Genomic DNA, 16,561 nt, shown 5'->3' with positions numbered 1-16,561 from the left:
GAAAAAGCTGATCAACCCATTGTAATCATTGTAAGCTTCAGAATTTAGTTGAAGCAGACTGCAGTAAACAAGGTCAGTATGACAAGTATACTATAGTAAAAAATCAGTATGGCTCTCTTGGCCTGTTTTATTACAACCCCGGTCTGAAAACTGGTAGCTTATCCTCACTGCTGCTTTAAGGATCCTCCCTCCATTTCTTTGAGAATGAGCAACGTATACCAAGCCTTGTCGGGATTGACTGCAGCAAAGGACAGGGAGAGAGAGAGAGCAGAAGTGAAGGGAGAAGAGGCGGGGTTTTGGTTAGCGGCGAGACTAACTACACCGCAGCAGACAGCAACCGACCAGTCAGCTCGCATTCCCTTATCTACCAATGGAATGCAACAGCTGCAGGAGCCTGTGAGCGTGTGTGTTTTTGTATGAGCGTATTTGTAAAGGGGGGAGAGGGACGGTCATGGTGGGCCAGCAAGAACCCCCCTGAAAGACCCCCAACTCTCAACCCCCCACGTTCTTTCTCAGCCTGGCTCTTGAAAGGCAGCTCAACCAAACATAAGTGTGAGAGACAGAGAGAGCAAGAGACTCGACAGGGCAGCACACTCCGAGCAGACGGAGGGGGAGAGCTGGAGAGACTGAGGGACAGAGAGAAAAAGAGGGTAGTATAAAGTAAGGGAAGTGAAGCAGGGAGCCTTGGAGGGGGGTTGAGGTGGTGAGCGAAAGGGTGAAAAGGAAGAGAGGCGAGGTAGAGGGAAAGACAAAAGACTGGGAGAGTGTGAGGGAAATGGCTTCGGAGGAGAGTGCTGGAGGAGCTCGGAAAGCCACCAAGAGCAAACTATTTGAGTTCCTCGTCCATGGAGTGGTACGTACCCTCTTTGCGTGTGCATGTGTGAGTGCGTGAGCTCAGCCACAGACGCCTGTGTGTTTGAGTGATAGTAGTGAACGGTGTCCATGTGAAGGTTATTTCTAGTCCTCCAGGTCCTGGCTGTGCACCACTCTTCTTTTTAAAGCAGAGAGAATGAGGGGTGGGAAGGAGAGGGAAATGAGGGAGGCGAGCATGTGGAAAAAAAGAGAAAAGGAGCAGCGAAGGCAAAAGAAAGGCCAAAGGTATCCACTTGGTCATTGAAAGCTGCATGCATTTGGCAGCATGCATAAGGTGACGAGTGCTTTCTTTCAAAAGAGAAGCGGCTCTGTGACCCAACACAGCTTTAATATTATTCCAACTCTTCTGAACACATCTGAATAGGTTATCATTATATTTGATGTGATATCTCATTCATAAAAAATTAAAGCATGTTATGGGGTAGAATCACTGCTTAAGCTACTCTTGAACTCCACAGTTATAGTGGTAGTACAAGTAATTACTACAAATACTATTGTAATGCTGAAAGTTATTTCATGTGACATTAATTAAGGTTTGATTCAGAAGAGACAATACCAATCTACAAGCTGTATGAACCTTTGTTTATATACAGAAGCTATGTAATCTTTTATATATGATTAGCAGGGCTTTGTCTAACCATAGCTTCATAGAGCAGATCAATCTTAAATAAAAGCCAGAACCAGCAAAATACATAGATCTACATGACATCCATTATATACCCGCTAATTATAATAAACCTGAAGAGCTTCATTGATTGGTGTTCAGGTTTGATTATTTCTTGGATTTCAACCGAGGACTTGCTGCATTGTTTAAACTAAAATGTCAAATGACAAACGATTCAAGAAAAATTCATTTAGCACAAATTTTTCAACTGATAATTAATTTTAGGTTGAATAGTAAATTGATAGGAGAATACTTCATCATAAATGGCAATAATACTAAAAGTGACTTTAACTTGAAAGAAGTTGCTGTCTGCCTTTACTGCTTTAACTTTTTAACAAAGATAAATGTTCAATCCATAATACATTACTGCTATTTTGTGTGTTTTTGAAAGATAGGTTGTGTTACTGAAATTGTTTGGATGATAAATGAAGAAAATTATGTTGTTGCCTCTGCAGACTAATTAACCTTGACGAAGCACTGATTGTTCCTGGCCAAATGTTTCCCACTCCATATTTTGTCTTCCTCTCCTTTTATGTCCTTTTCGATGCCTGTGTTGCTCTTCTCTCCTACTTTACAGTTTCTATTTGCATCTCTTCTCTTATGTTCAGCCCATGCCTCTCAACTCATCTACATGTCCTGTTGTTACCTCAGGCTCACCTTTGTTATTGTTCACCTTACTGGCTCTCTGCCACACTCATCACATTATGAGGCCATGCTTTGTACACTTTATAATAACATTGCACCATTAGTCTGTTGTATTTGACCTGCCTAGGGAAATGTAGTTAGTTTGAGCTATAAGAATGTGTTGGCTCAGCCTTGTTTCCAAGGCAAGGAATGGTGTGTGCACATCAAGGTTTGCAATTAAGTTACAATTTGAGCAGACGCCAGTATGGGTAAAAATTAATTTAAAGTCTATGTGAAATAAAAATTGACACCATTTACTTTCGTATACTAGTGCATGTTCCTGGAATTGTGAACAGTTCATTGGTGCATTTTATTCTAAAGACAAAAACGTTGGTCCTCGTAAACTTTAACCAGACTATAATAAATCTCTTCCTCTAAAATGAATATCCTTTTCCACTGACATCACTTAGGTCATGTGGGCTATAAGATAATGTTATCTAAGCTAGGCTAGGCTATTTAGGCTATCGATCAAGCCTCGCCCTGCATTTTTTTTCTTGTTGAATCCTGTTTTTCTCTTGGAAATTTGTTTGATTTCAGAAGCAAAAACTGTGTTTTGTATCCTTTTTTAAATGATTGTATTTGAAATGAGGTTGATAAATCACCTGGGCTTAGGCAATTACTTTTTGTTAGTTTTGTGCATACAGTATTATGTCTGGGTTTTATGTTCTGTTTTATCTCGCCTTCTAGATGTTTAGTTTTGGCTCGTTGTCATGTTTAGATTAGGTGTCACAGTATTGGTGTTTCATCTTGAGTATGAATTACTGGTGTACTGTATTATATTAGTGGTTCGCTGACTCTTTCGTCTATTCTTCTCTCAAGCACCCACACACCAAATGCACAGTGTTGGTTAATGACAGACTCATTCTTTCGGTGTAACTGTGTGGATAAATAAAATGACCTTCAGGTCATTTCACTCTAGGAGCAGATACTCTCATTCTAGTTCACTGGAACAAATGAACTTCAGGTGATTTCACTCTAGGTGCAGATACTCTCATTCTTGTTCACTGGAACAAATGAACTTCAGGTCATTTCACTCTAGGAGCAGATACTCTCATTCTAGTTCACTGGAACAATTTTGCAACTAAACTTACTTATTACCAAGATGAAGAATATCTTTAGATGAATACACTTTAGTTAATAAATGAGCATAAAGTTAAAGTAAGTACAATGGCATCTGTGATTTTGAATGATGCTGCATCCACACCACTAGGTTTCACTAAGTCCAAGATGATGAACAAAAGGTTACTGAGTGCACCTTTAACCAGTCAGCTATTGCCACGAATCACCCCATTTTGTTTTATTGCATTAGACATCAATAAAATCATTTTGTGAAATATTCCAATATCATTTTGTAACAGTCTTACTAGTACCTTACATTTGTTCCAATTATGTAACAATGTTAATATTTGCAGAACTTAATGGGAGGGGCATTAGTGAAATAATGTGGTAACCAAGGTCTATCCGAAGACACAAATCAGATGTTTGCAGTGCACAGTTGTCATATTAACTGCAAGCAATGTACAGTAACTCCAGAGGGAATGCGAGTACTCTAGCAAAAGGAAATTGTTTATCACCAGGAATCGAGCAGAACTGCTCATCCTTCAAAGCTGACTGACAACTTAAAACACAGCCAGTCTCTCTGAAGTGCAAGTCCACATGGTGAGATTCTGCTGCAACATATACAAAATAAAATGTTTGTCCTGCTACCTGCATCCAAATTTGTATATAAAGTAGCGTTACTCCGATACCAAAATTGTGGCTTCTGTACGATACCAGCCTGGTACCTTGTTATTGATAGTAACTCGATACTTAAAGAAAGAAAACACAGAAAACTACTTGACTAAAAGAACTGCAAAATGATTTAAAAAAAAATATGCCTTTTCTGTTTTTTAATTTTTCCAGAAATATTATTAAATATTTTAATTAAATGTTATGATAAAATGTTGTTTAATCAAATACTTACTGTACAGCTTTAATCAAATGAAATATAATAATTTTTAACAATACAGAGACAATAATAATATTTCAACAATGATAATATACATATCATTTCTGGTTAAAAAAAATAAATAAAAATGATGCACAACAGTGCTATGCAGTATTAATGACAACATTAAATGAAAACAATCTGATTACCAGAAGCAAAAGACTGCCATGGCTGAACATGCTGATATTTAGTACACTTGCTTTTTTGATTTTGCTTACAAATAATAATATTAATAATATAACCATTTAATAGAGTATTATTGCGACTTCTTTGAATATTACACTTTTATATAAAAGTAATATTTTTTTTTTGTCATAATGTCTTCAATTTCACGCATCCGGTTGAATTGAGCTCTTATTTCAGCGGGACTTTTTTTTTAAAGACCTTTTGAAGTTCTTCCTGTTTGTGAGGAGTTCGTTATTTCAATCTTCCCATGACTCACGAGCTGAAATCTCCGAGCTGCAACAGTGAAAATGGTCATTTGAGAGTTCACTGCTGATTATACACTAAACACACTGCTCTGCAGTTGGATACTATTGGACACACTGCATGAAAATCAAGCATTTGTAGTGTGTGCATGCCTGCTTTTGTTTGTAAAGGAGATGACTGAGCAGGACAAAGCCTCTCATTCGTTCTGTGGTGTGCATGTGACTGTGTATTATTTCATAAAATTATATCCTTCTGCTGTTTAATAGATCACACTTCGCCATATCAAGACTTTTTTTATTATCATTTTCAAATGGTCTCTGATTTATTCTCAAAACTCTCACATTAACGTAACATTTTGCTAATGGCTGCATACTTTAATATGGTACCGAAATTAACATCAAGATGATTTCGGTGGCCTGGGTAGCTCAGCGAGTATTGACACTGACTCCCACCCCTGGAGTCGTGAGTTCGAATTCAGGGTGTGCTGAGTGACTCCAAGCCAGGTCTCCTAAGCAACCAAAATGGCACAGTTACTAGGGAGGGTAGAGTCACGTGGGGTAACCTCCTCGTGGTCGCTATTATGTGTGGTTTCTCTCTCACGGTGGGACGCTTGGTGAGCTGTGTGGATGCCGCGAAGAATTGCGTAGGCCTCCACACGCGCTACATTTCCACGGTAGAGCGCTCAATAAGCCACGTGATAATATGCGCAGATTGACTGTCTCAGACGTGGAGGCAACTGAGATTCGTCATCCAGCACCCTGATTGAGGCAAGTCACTACACCCACACGAGAACTTGGAGCACATTGGGAATTGGGTATTCCAATTTGGGCAGAAAAGGAGAAAAGTGGGGGGGGGTTCGTTCTCCCCAAATTGGAATGCCCAATTCCCAATGTGCTCGAAATCCTCGTGGTGGCGAAGTGACTCATTTGTCTCCATGTCGAAGATAGTCAATCCTTGCATCTTATATGGCTTGTTGAGCATGATACCGCAGAGACCTAGCTTGTCTAGAGGCTTCACGCTATTCTCCACCGCATCAATGTGCAACTCACCATGTGCCCCACAGAGAGCAAGAACCACATTAGCGACCACGAGGAGGTTAACCCAACATGATTCCACCTACCTTAGCAACCAGGCCAATTGTTTACTTAGGAAGCCTGACTCGAGTCACTCAGCATGCTCTGGATTCGAACTTGCAACTCCAGGTGTGGTAGTCAGCATCTTTACTTGCTGAGCTACCCAGGCCCCCAGATGATTACATACCGTTTAAAATGTTTTGGTATTGTGATATTTTGTTAGTATTGGTATACCACGCAACCCTAATTCAAAGTGATTTGTGAACAAAACAGCCATATAGAGAGAGACAGCACAAGACTGTAATTGTTTAAAAAAATTTAGGACTATTGAAATGTTAGTCTTTTTACAATATGATACATCTATATTTCTTTAAACCTGTTATACAGTATTTGATGATTTCTCCCATTGGCCCAGGTTTTACTGTACAAATGTAATGGTAAGACCAGTGTACTGTAGCCAACAGAGACAGCTGAGTTCATCTGGCAACCCATCAGAAATGCTTTGCTGCAGTATTCAGAGAATAACAGAAGTATCACACCTGCAACCAACTGTCTGGCACCATCAAATGCTAAAAATCTCATTGTAAGTCTCTCATTATCCTGCAACTTAATGCGACCTGCATAGTTGCTCTTGTTTCACAACAGTCTAGTGTCTAGGTCATCAGTCTACTAACTTACAGACATAACAGGATTCAAGTGCACTTGAGGTACATCATTAGTGGATACATCACAATCACTTCCTTTTGATAAATCCCAGCATTAACATTACGAAATCTTCTTAAATTAGCAGTTAGTCATTATTCTCACACATTTGTCTCACATTCCACATCTGCAAGAATTCAATGGAAGGCCTTCCTGTTTAATTGAAGTGTAAACCGGTTTCTCACGCCATAGAAACTACTTGAAAGTGATTGCGTTTAACATAACTATGTCATAAGGTTTGGTCACACCAATAGGAAAGAAGCTTAACATATTGAAAACTTTTATTAAAGTGATTTTATAATTTACTTTTTCAATTAGTATTTAAAGGAATATTCTGGAGTCAATACAAGTGTTTCGACAGCGTATATTTTAGAGTTGTCCATCCTTTTTCTTAAATTAAAAATAAAATATCTAGGTTATAGTGAGGCACTTACATTGGAAGTGAATGGGGCCAATCCAGAATTGCAAAAATAAACAATGTTTTCAAAACAGCTTTCTGAATACCGCCCCCATCTGCCGTTGGTCAAACAAGGAGATAGTCCCGCCCCCAACTCACACCATTGGTTGAGCAACATTGTTGGGGCGTATCTAAGCGGTCACGCATAACAAACAGCAATTTTCAAAGCAACACAGAAACGCAGTGCTTATAGTTTTTTTAGAAAATTAACATATGAATGGCTTACTAATAGTTGCCTCTGTATATAAAGCTGGGATAGGAGAAAGTATTTTAACACTGGAAAATGTTACACACTTCAGCTTTAGTTTTATAAAAGCTGATTAATGTAATGCGTTACATTTTTAATGGACTTCAAAAACCTCTTAAACCAAATGTAGTAAGTTCAAAAGGCATAATATTTATACATTTTAGGGAATATTTTTTTCAATCATGCAGTAATGCTAATCTCGAACTACTTCAAATATTCTGTCGTTATTGCTCTCTGAAACTCTAATCTGTTCCCTAAACACACATATCCAAAGTTCAGCTCTGCAACTCAGTGGCACAAACTGAAAGGTTCTTTGAACTTGTTAGCCAATTTGATCACTCACATGTAACATGTTAAGACAATCAGCTCGCATGGTGTAGTTCTTTAACATGTAACCAGGTAGCCAATCAACTTGCATTTTGTCTAATTGCGCTGCAGCAGTAGCATGTCCACATGCTTAACTCAGTATGTTTATGTATTTTCTAGCAGTAGCAAGTCTTTGTACTTGCTCTGCAGAATAAGTGATTTTGAAAATGAAATCAAGCACTGCGGTATCAAAATCCATAATAAACTGCCCCATTAGAGTGGCTAATGCTATCTATGAACTACTGTGCTAAGAGAGCTACCTGGCTAACTATCGGTCCAATAAAATATCTTAGCTGTCGTGTGAGAAAAACTTTGGGTATGTTCAGATCTCTGAGTAGTCACCACCTCTGAAAAAGCCAAGCTGATGTTGTTTCGTATTTTATTATTACGGGCTCTGTCCCTTTCCCTTTTGGTTTGCAGACTGTTCTCGGTTTGAAGTTTCTTTATTTTGAAAAAGGGTGTTTACCCAGACTGGTTGCCTTTTTGAATGATTCATGGTCAGTGTTGCTCATGTGTTATGGCTACAAGATGTCAGCTTCAAACTTCCACCACTGCTATCACCGCACATATACACGCGCTGTAGTAGGACATTCTTTATTTACAGACATGACGTAAACATGAACAGATGACTGACAGTTGTATGCCATTTCCCACCAAAACTGTCCCGACTGCTCTAAAATATAAATAATTATTATAGGCTTACCATAGTGAATCATGGTTAGACAAATACATGGTTTGGAGGATGGATTGTTGGTGAACTTGCTCATTAATGAAATTTGGTTCATTTCTAACAAAAAAAATCTTACTTGATGTAGGCTTAAGTCACTTAATTGCAGCTTGTTCCAGGGGAATTGTCCCTGTTATGTGTTTATAGTACAGTTTTAATGTATCATTTTATTAAGTTGCAGAAGCCAATTCCAATAAATAAAAATTGTATTCACATGCCTGTCTTTTTTTTTTTTTACATTTCTTTCAGCGACCTGGCATGCCATCTGGAGCAAGAATGCCTCACCAGGGCGCACCAATGGGACCTCCAGGACCACCATATGTGGGAAGCCCTGCTGTCCGGCCTGGACTTACCAATCAGGCCATGGAGGCCAGCCGCAAAAGACCCGCTCCTTCACAGATCCAACAGCAGCAGCAATCTGTACAGAATCGAAACAGGAAGTGAGTATAATATGACACCCTGAAGAACAGGAGCCCTCATTATAGTATTAGAGGATTTTGTCAAATTAAAAACAGGAGAATGTCAATGGTACACATTAGGGCTGGGTATCGTTCAAAAATATTTCGAAACCGGTTCCTAAACGATACTTTTTTCAATACTTCAGTTGAGGAAAAAAACAAAACTCAGCAGAAAAACGACGCACACTGGTATTACCACTGGTTGGACAGGTGGTACTATGGGATCATTTTCGGTAAACATGGTTAGGGTTAAGCTTACACAATAAAGCAAGACACCTTGATTTCAAACTTTGAACTTTATTTTGTATTTATTTGAACTAAAAGTTAAAATGAAACTGGAAAAAAATAAGTGCATTTAAAATGTGTTGTTCAACTTTTTGAAAGATGGCTTTACAAGTGTTGTGAACATCTCTCTGGCAAAGAAGCTTCATCCGTGCATTCTCTACCTGTCGGGTATTTCGTTATCCTGAAAAATATATTGTGTGTGAATAAATTCATTTAGTTCCCTCCTTCACAATATATATATCCAATTACATCAGAAACCTCTGGGCTGAGGGATTAGTGAATGTATTCTTGCTTTAGTGATTTTGCATTGAAAATAAATAATTTATTTAAAAAATGAAAAATTTAAATCAAATACATTTCTGAATTCAAATTGCACTCCAAACGAAACAAAAAAGGAAATAAATAATAAAGTGATAAAATAATTATATACTGTACATGTATGTATGTATGTATGTGTATATATATATATATATATATATATATATATATATATATATATATATATATATATACAGTGAGGGAAATAAGTATTTGAACACCCTGCTATTTTGCAAGTTCTCCCACTTAGAAATCATGGAGGGGTCTGAAATTGTCATCGTAGGTGCATGTCCACTGTGAGAGACATAATCTAAAAAAAATCCAGAAATCACAATGTATGATTTTTTAACTATTTATTTGTATGATACAGCTGCAAATAAGTATTTGAACACCTGAGAAAATCAATGTTAATATTTGGTACAGTAGCCTTTGTTTGCAATTACAGAGGTCAAATGTTTCCTGTAGTTTTTCACCAGGTTTGCACACACTGCAGGAGGGATTTTGGCCCACTCCTCCACACAGATCTTCTCTAGATCAGTCAGGTTTCTGGGCTGTCGCTGAGAAACAAGGAGTTTGAGCTCCCTCCAAAGATTCTCTATTGGGTTTAGGTCTGGAGACTGGCTAGGCCACGCCAGAACCTTGGTATGCTTCTTACAGAGCCACTCCTTGGTTATCCTGGCTGTGTGCTTCGGGTCATTGTCATGTTGGAAGACCCAGCCTCGACCCATCTTCAATGCTCTAACTGAGGGAAGGAGGTTGTTCCCCAAAATCTCGCAATACATGGCCCCGGTCACCCTCTCCTTAATACAGTGCAGTCAGCCCTGTCCCATGTGCAGAAAAACACCCCCAAAGCATGATGCTACCACCCCCATGCTTCACAGTAGGGATGGTGTTCTTGGGATGGTACTCATCATTCTTCTTCCTCCAAACACGGTTAGTGGAATTATGACCAAAAAGTTCTATTTTGGTCTCATCTGACCACATGACTTTCTCCCATGACTCCTCTGGATCATCCAAATGGTCATTGGCAAACTTAAGACGGGCCTTGACGTGTGCTGGTTTAAGCAGGGGAACCTTCCGTGCCATGCATGATTTCAAACCGTGACGTCTTAGTGTATTACCAACAGTAACCTTGGAAACGGTGGTCCCAGCTCTTTTCAGGTCGTTGACCAGCTCCTCCCGTGTAGTTCTGGGCTGATTTCTCACCTTTCTTAGGATCATTGAGACCCCACGAGGTGAGATCTTGCATGGAGCCCCAGTCCGAGGGAGATTGATAGTCATGTTTAGCTTCTTCCATTTTCTAATGATTGCTCCAACAGTGGACCTTTTTTCACCAAGCTGCTTGGCAATTTCCCCGTAGCCCTTTCCAGCCTTGTGGAGGTGTACAATTTTGTCTCTAGTGTTTTTGGACAGCTCTTTGGTCTTGGCCATGTTAGTAGTTGGATTCTTACTGATTGTATGGGGTGGACAGGTGTCTTTATGCAGCTAACGACCTCAAACAGGTGCATCTAATTTAGGATAATAAATGGAGTGGAGGTGGACATTTTAAAGGCAGACTAACAGGTCTTTGAGGGTCAGAATTCTAGCTGATAGACAGGTGTTCAAATACTTATTTGCAGCTGTATCATACAAATAAATAGTTTAAAAATCATACATTGTGATTTCTGGATTTTTTTTTTAGATTATGTCTCTCACAGTGGACATGCACCTACGATGACAATTTCAGACCCCTCCATGATTTCCAAGTGGGAGAACATGCAAATTAGCAGGGTGTTCAAATACTTATTTTCCTCACTGTATATATATAACACCACCACCATTTACCGTCAGGCAAGAATCCATCTAAACATGCAGGTGGAAAATGATTACACAAATGAAGACATGAAAACAAATAGAAATGTAAAAATAATAATTATAATGATGATAAAAATCACTGAAATATAAATCATGTTTTGAGGTGAATGTGTTTTTGTATTATTGTTTAAATTTTGTATTATTTTATATAGTTTGTATTTTACAGGCTCTAGAGTTGCGTTCACAATAAACTGTTCTGTGGAAATAAAGTGAACTGAACTCAAAGCACCTCCTGACCTGAGATGTCTGAGGTCATTTGCAGCACTCATAAAAAATAAAAATCGGAAGGCAGAAACGAAGTGTGAGATCCTTAGATGCACATGATCCACGAGACTGCACTCCTCATACATGCCCATATACGTCATTTCAGTCATCTGTATTTAATAATATAATAAAGAGTGTTTCTTCAAACAAGTGTCTGTGTCTACGGGCAAATTATGTGTTATATTAATTTGATAATATTATATAATTGCCTAATTATAATAATAATAATAATAATAATAATTTAACAGATTAATGGGAAAACGAGTCAAATATCGTCATGACATGGTCAAAGGCATCAGCTATTGGCGATCACTGTGACCATCGTCGATCCCGAGATCATCGTCTGTTTGCTCAACCAGAATGTGCATTTCTCTTTATAAATTAACAAAATGTTCAGACAGTCTCTTGCTGTTCTTTCCGACACATTCAGGATCATTACCGCTTTTACCGGTGTCGCTGTGGCTCGCTTCGTGCGTGCGCTTGTAAAATTAATATTTTAAAGGCTCATTATTTCGGTTTAGTATTTCTATGTAATGTAGAACAGTGTTAGCTGTTACTGATAACATTCTTTCTCAGACCTGGAGCTCAAATATTTTTCTAATACTAGTGTTTTCCCTTGATGCCTGAATCACCAGCACTTTTAGATTTGGGTACATCTAGCATGCTACATGCTTATCGCTGACGTTGACGAGATTAACTCCTTTTGTATTGAAATTTGGTACCGAACGACAAGAAATTCACTACTCGATTTTTTTAGAAGCAATTCGGTCGGTGCCTAAAATGTATCGAACTTGATACCCAGCCCTAGTACACATAATGTAGCTTGTAGCCTAATGGGCTTTTCGCACTTGAAATTGATAACACGGGATCATTTAACCCTGGGTTAACATTATTCCAGAATATCCTTCTAAAAGTTATTATGAAGCTCTGGAACAGGGATTAATATCCCAGAACTAAAAGCTAAGCCCCTTTTAAAACAAAATGATGATAAACCCAGGATAAAAAAAAAAAAAAGATGTTAACCTAGAGTTAATCTTAGTTTTTCAAAGTCATGTACAGCAGGGTTTATCAGTTCAAGCGTTTCATCCTCCGTTTTATAGGTTGATAACACAACAACAACACGGTCACTATGCTGAGCCAATGTTGTCTGTTGAAAAAATCACACGATCCACTCCTCAGTGCAAAGATCCCTCTAGACAACACTTTTTCTTAAAAAAAAATGTAAAGAGTGAACACAGTTTGATAGATAGCTAAAGTTAGCAAGCAACACATGCACATTTTCAAGCTTATTAGTCATTATTTCAAAAGACCGAGTGTGACAAAAACTGAAGTTTCTACTGAAATAGTCGACGCAGAAGAGATGGATGAGGAAGCGACGAAGTAGCGTAAACTTAAGCCCCCGTCGGCGATACCATTTCATCCTCCACTGCCGGTAGGAAATAAAATTTTAAACTGCAGTGGCAAGGGCGCAAACTCCTTGTAAGCCAGAACCTCATGGACAAAACCTACACTGACTTGTGGAAGATGCTGCTGACAAACGACCCCTACAAACAAGACTACAAAGACAGAGCCGTCCCAAATGGTCTAGACACATTCATGGTTTTTTTTTTTTTTTTTTTTAGATAGTCTTCTCCCTTAGAACATACTAGAGTTGGTGCAGATCATGCTGGTGCTTCCCATTTCAGCTACCTAGTGTGAAAGAGGCTTTTCTGCCCAAAAACGCATCAAGAATTCAACAAGAGTCTGCCTTGGAGTGTCCCCAACTGAGGACTTGATGATCAGCTTGGTGGGGCTTTCAGTAGAGCAATTTGATCCCAGTCCTGCTGTGGACCGCTGGCTGAGCTCAAAGCGGGCCAGACAACCTGCTTACAAAACCTGCTGGAACAGTGATATCCATTGTGTCTTAACGGACTGAGCGGATTTTGTTTGGCATTTATAACTAAGAAGAACTATTTTATTATAGAGGTGTTCATACCGTTTATACCGCTTTAAACAGTTTAAAGTATAAATAATAATTAAATAAATACAGTTTGAACCGTAAATAATTAAAAACCAAGTGTACTTTTTGTGTTCAAATAAATTAAATCATTTTGCTTGTAAATGTCTCCTCATATCCCTTTATTAAGGAAAAACACATTATTTGATAAATTTTCATTGCACCCTAATGTTCTTTATGCGCTTCTAAATTTTTCAACTTAGTAGCACATGTGCTCCTTGGGGGGGAGTATGCGTCAAGCCCTGTACAGTATTAAAGTTTAATTGCATTGAGTTTGGAAGCTGTTCCATACTAGTCCACACACGTGTATTGAGTTTCAATAACAGCTTAGGGGGCTGTTACTTTTAAAACACACATACACCTGCCATGCAAGCAGTTTATACGATTTCTATAATATGTATTACAGAACAACTGGAACTGACTTGAATAAGGTGTTCAATACAGAATGTTCAACACAGGCAGTCCTGAATATATTTTGATTGATAATTACGCATATTGCCCGTTGCATTGATGGTTGGGTGATAACGTATGTTTCTCGTCTTTCACAAGAACCATGTCTCAACAGCAAGGCCTTACTGGCATAAGACTTAATTACATGCAGCTAAATGGGAAGCAAAAGACAAACAATAAAAATAAAAATGGCAAACAGCTGTTAACAATAAAATTCTTATGGCTATATTGATGTAAATTTCACTTTTTGTTGTTGTTGATGTTCTTAAGGAAAAGTTCATCTCAAAATGATAATTTTTCTCCTTTACTCACTCTTATACCATCTTAAACTTGTATGACTTTCTTTCTTCTGCAGAACAAAATCAAAGATACACTCACCTAAAGGATTATTAGGAACACCTGTTCAATTTCTCATTAATGCAATTATCTAATCAACCAATCACATGGCAGTTGCTTCAATGCATTTAGGGGTGTGGTCCTGGTCAAGACAATCTCCTGAACTCCAAACTGAATGTCAGAATGGGAAAGAAAGGTGATTTAAGCAATTTTGAGCGTGGCATGGTTGTTGGTGCCAGACGGGCCGGTCTGAGTATTTCACAATCTGCTCAGTTACTGGGATTTTCACGCACAACCATTTCTAGGGTTTACAAAGAATGGTGTGAAAAGGGAAAAACATCCAGTATGCGGCAGTCCTGTGGGCGAAAACGCCTTGTTGATGCTAGAGGTCAGAGGAGAATGGGCCGACTGATTCAAGCTGATAGAAGAGCAACTTGGCCTGAAATAACCACTCGTTACAACCGAGGTATGCAGCAAAGCATTTGTGAAGCCACAACACGCACAACCTTGAGGCGGATGGGCTACAAGAGCAGAAGACCCCACCAGGTACCACTCATCTCCACTACAAATAGGAAAAAGAGGCTACAATTTGCAAGAGCTCACCAAAATTGGACAGTTGAAGACTGGAAAAATGTTGTCTGGTCTGATGAGTCTCGATTTCTGTTGAGACATTCAGATGGTAGAGTCAGAATTTGGCGTAAACAGAATGAGAACATGGATCCATCATGCCTTGTTACCACTGTGCAGGCTGGTGGTGTTGGTGTAATGGTGTGAGGGATGTTTTCTTGGCACACTTTAGGCCCCTTAGTGCCAATTGGGCATCGTTTAAATGCCACGGCCTACCTGAGCATTGTTTCTGACCATGTCCATCCCTTTATGGCCACCATGTACCCATCCTCTGATGGCTACTTCCAGCAGGATAATGCACCATGTCACAAAGCTCGAATCATTTCAAATTGGTTTCTTGAACATGACAATGAGTTCACTGTACTAAAATGGCCCCCACAGTCACCAGATCTCAACCCAATAGAGCATCTTTGGGATGTGGTGGAACGGGAGCTTCGTGCCCTGGATGTGCATCCCACAAATCTCCATCAACTGCAAGATGCTATCCTATCAATATGGGCCAACATTTCTAAAGAATGCTTTCAGCACCTTGTTGAATCAATGCCATGTAGAATTAAGGCAGTTCTGAAGGCGAAAGGGGGTCAAACACAGTATTAGTAGGGTGTTCCTAATAATCCTTTAGGTGAGTGTATTTTAATAGATGTATGATGTTTTTCATCCATACAATGCAAGTCAAAAAACTTTTTAAAATCTTTAAAATACAAAGGTCCAAAACTTTTTTTTAAATGTTTTAAAAGGGACATAAAAGCAGTTTATACTGTAGGTAAATCCGTACAATTTGAGTGGTTTAATCCATATCTTTTGAAGTGATATAATCAGCTGAGATGCAAAGTGTATGGTAGACATATAAATAAGAGGTAGCTCATATATATATATATATAATTACTATATGCCTTACTGTATTGTTTTTTTCTGTTATCACTATTATCAGCATGGATTACATCTTTAAAGATATTTAGGGAGAGCCACTCTTCACAGGCACAGCATAATTGTTAGAAAAAAATATTTCTCCACATAGCATCCGTATAATAAATATACAACTGTTTGATCATTAGCTAACATTTCTGTTAAAATACCTGCAAAAGTAAGTGCATATTAACTGCATGCATATGATTTAATATCTATAGCGACAGTTTAGTTTTAAGATAACAGTTGATTTAATGTTAGTCATTTTGGTGTACCAACAATAATCTGTCAAAGAAAAATGATATTTTACCATTATTTAGAGGTGAAAACAAGGATTAACTGTGCCAGTGTCAATCAGTCACCATCTGTAAGTTCATTCAAAAAATGGTGTGCTGCGCATTCAGGCATGTTTAGGATTTCACTATGTAAAAAAATCTGGTTTGGATTATTAATGAAAACTGGGACAGATAATGAACAATGCTGCATTGTCACTGCAAACATTTTTATATTTTTATTTTCAAACACTGGATTACATATCCTTGTGCTTGATGCATGTGTCTTTTTTTGTAGCTTAGAAGTTTTGTTTGGACACTTTTGACTTGCATTTTATGGATATAAACATATCATACATATATGAAACTAACTTTGTGTTTAGCAGAAGAAAGAAAGTCAAATGAGTTTGAGACAGTATAAGGGTGAGTAAATGAGAGAATCATTTCTGGGTGAACTATTCCTCTAAATAGTTTTACTCTCTATCAGCCACAAATATATCAGCCTTATTTTGGTTCCTTGTTAAGATGTTTTTCTTATGAAAGCCAATAGTGCCATTTGTTGGCAGAAGATTGATGTGATTTGCAA

At 38.4% G+C, this 16,561-nt stretch overlaps 1 protein-coding gene across 5 annotated transcripts in view; it reads left to right on the top strand.

Annotated features, from left to right (window-relative positions):
* The window catches only part of LOC127635662 (SWI/SNF-related matrix-associated actin-dependent regulator of chromatin subfamily D member 3-like), a 58,481-nt gene that overhangs the window by 27,321 nt on the left and 14,599 nt on the right, over window positions 1-16,561 (top strand). Inside the window, exons 1-2 of one of the 5 annotated variants that reach the window (XM_052115891.1) lie at window positions 287-853; window positions 8,459-8,649. In XM_052115891.1, the coding sequence (XP_051971851.1) occupies window positions 776-853; window positions 8,459-8,649 (269 nt within the window). In that variant the 5' untranslated portion in view covers window positions 287-775. Of the gene's footprint in view, window positions 1-286; window positions 854-3,745; window positions 3,881-6,180; window positions 6,294-8,458; window positions 8,650-16,561 lie in introns of those variants that run through there. The other 4 variants (XM_052116185.1, XM_052116025.1, XM_052116101.1 and 1 more) reach the window with 4 other exon arrangements.

Source organism: Xyrauchen texanus, chromosome 1 (assembly GCF_025860055.1).
Source record: "Xyrauchen texanus isolate HMW12.3.18 chromosome 1, RBS_HiC_50CHRs, whole genome shotgun sequence".
Classification (NCBI taxonomy): domain Eukaryota; kingdom Metazoa; phylum Chordata; class Actinopteri; order Cypriniformes; family Catostomidae; genus Xyrauchen; species Xyrauchen texanus.
The sequence above is the reverse complement of the archived record's forward strand: the minus strand, read 5'-3'. Positions and strand labels throughout refer to the sequence as shown.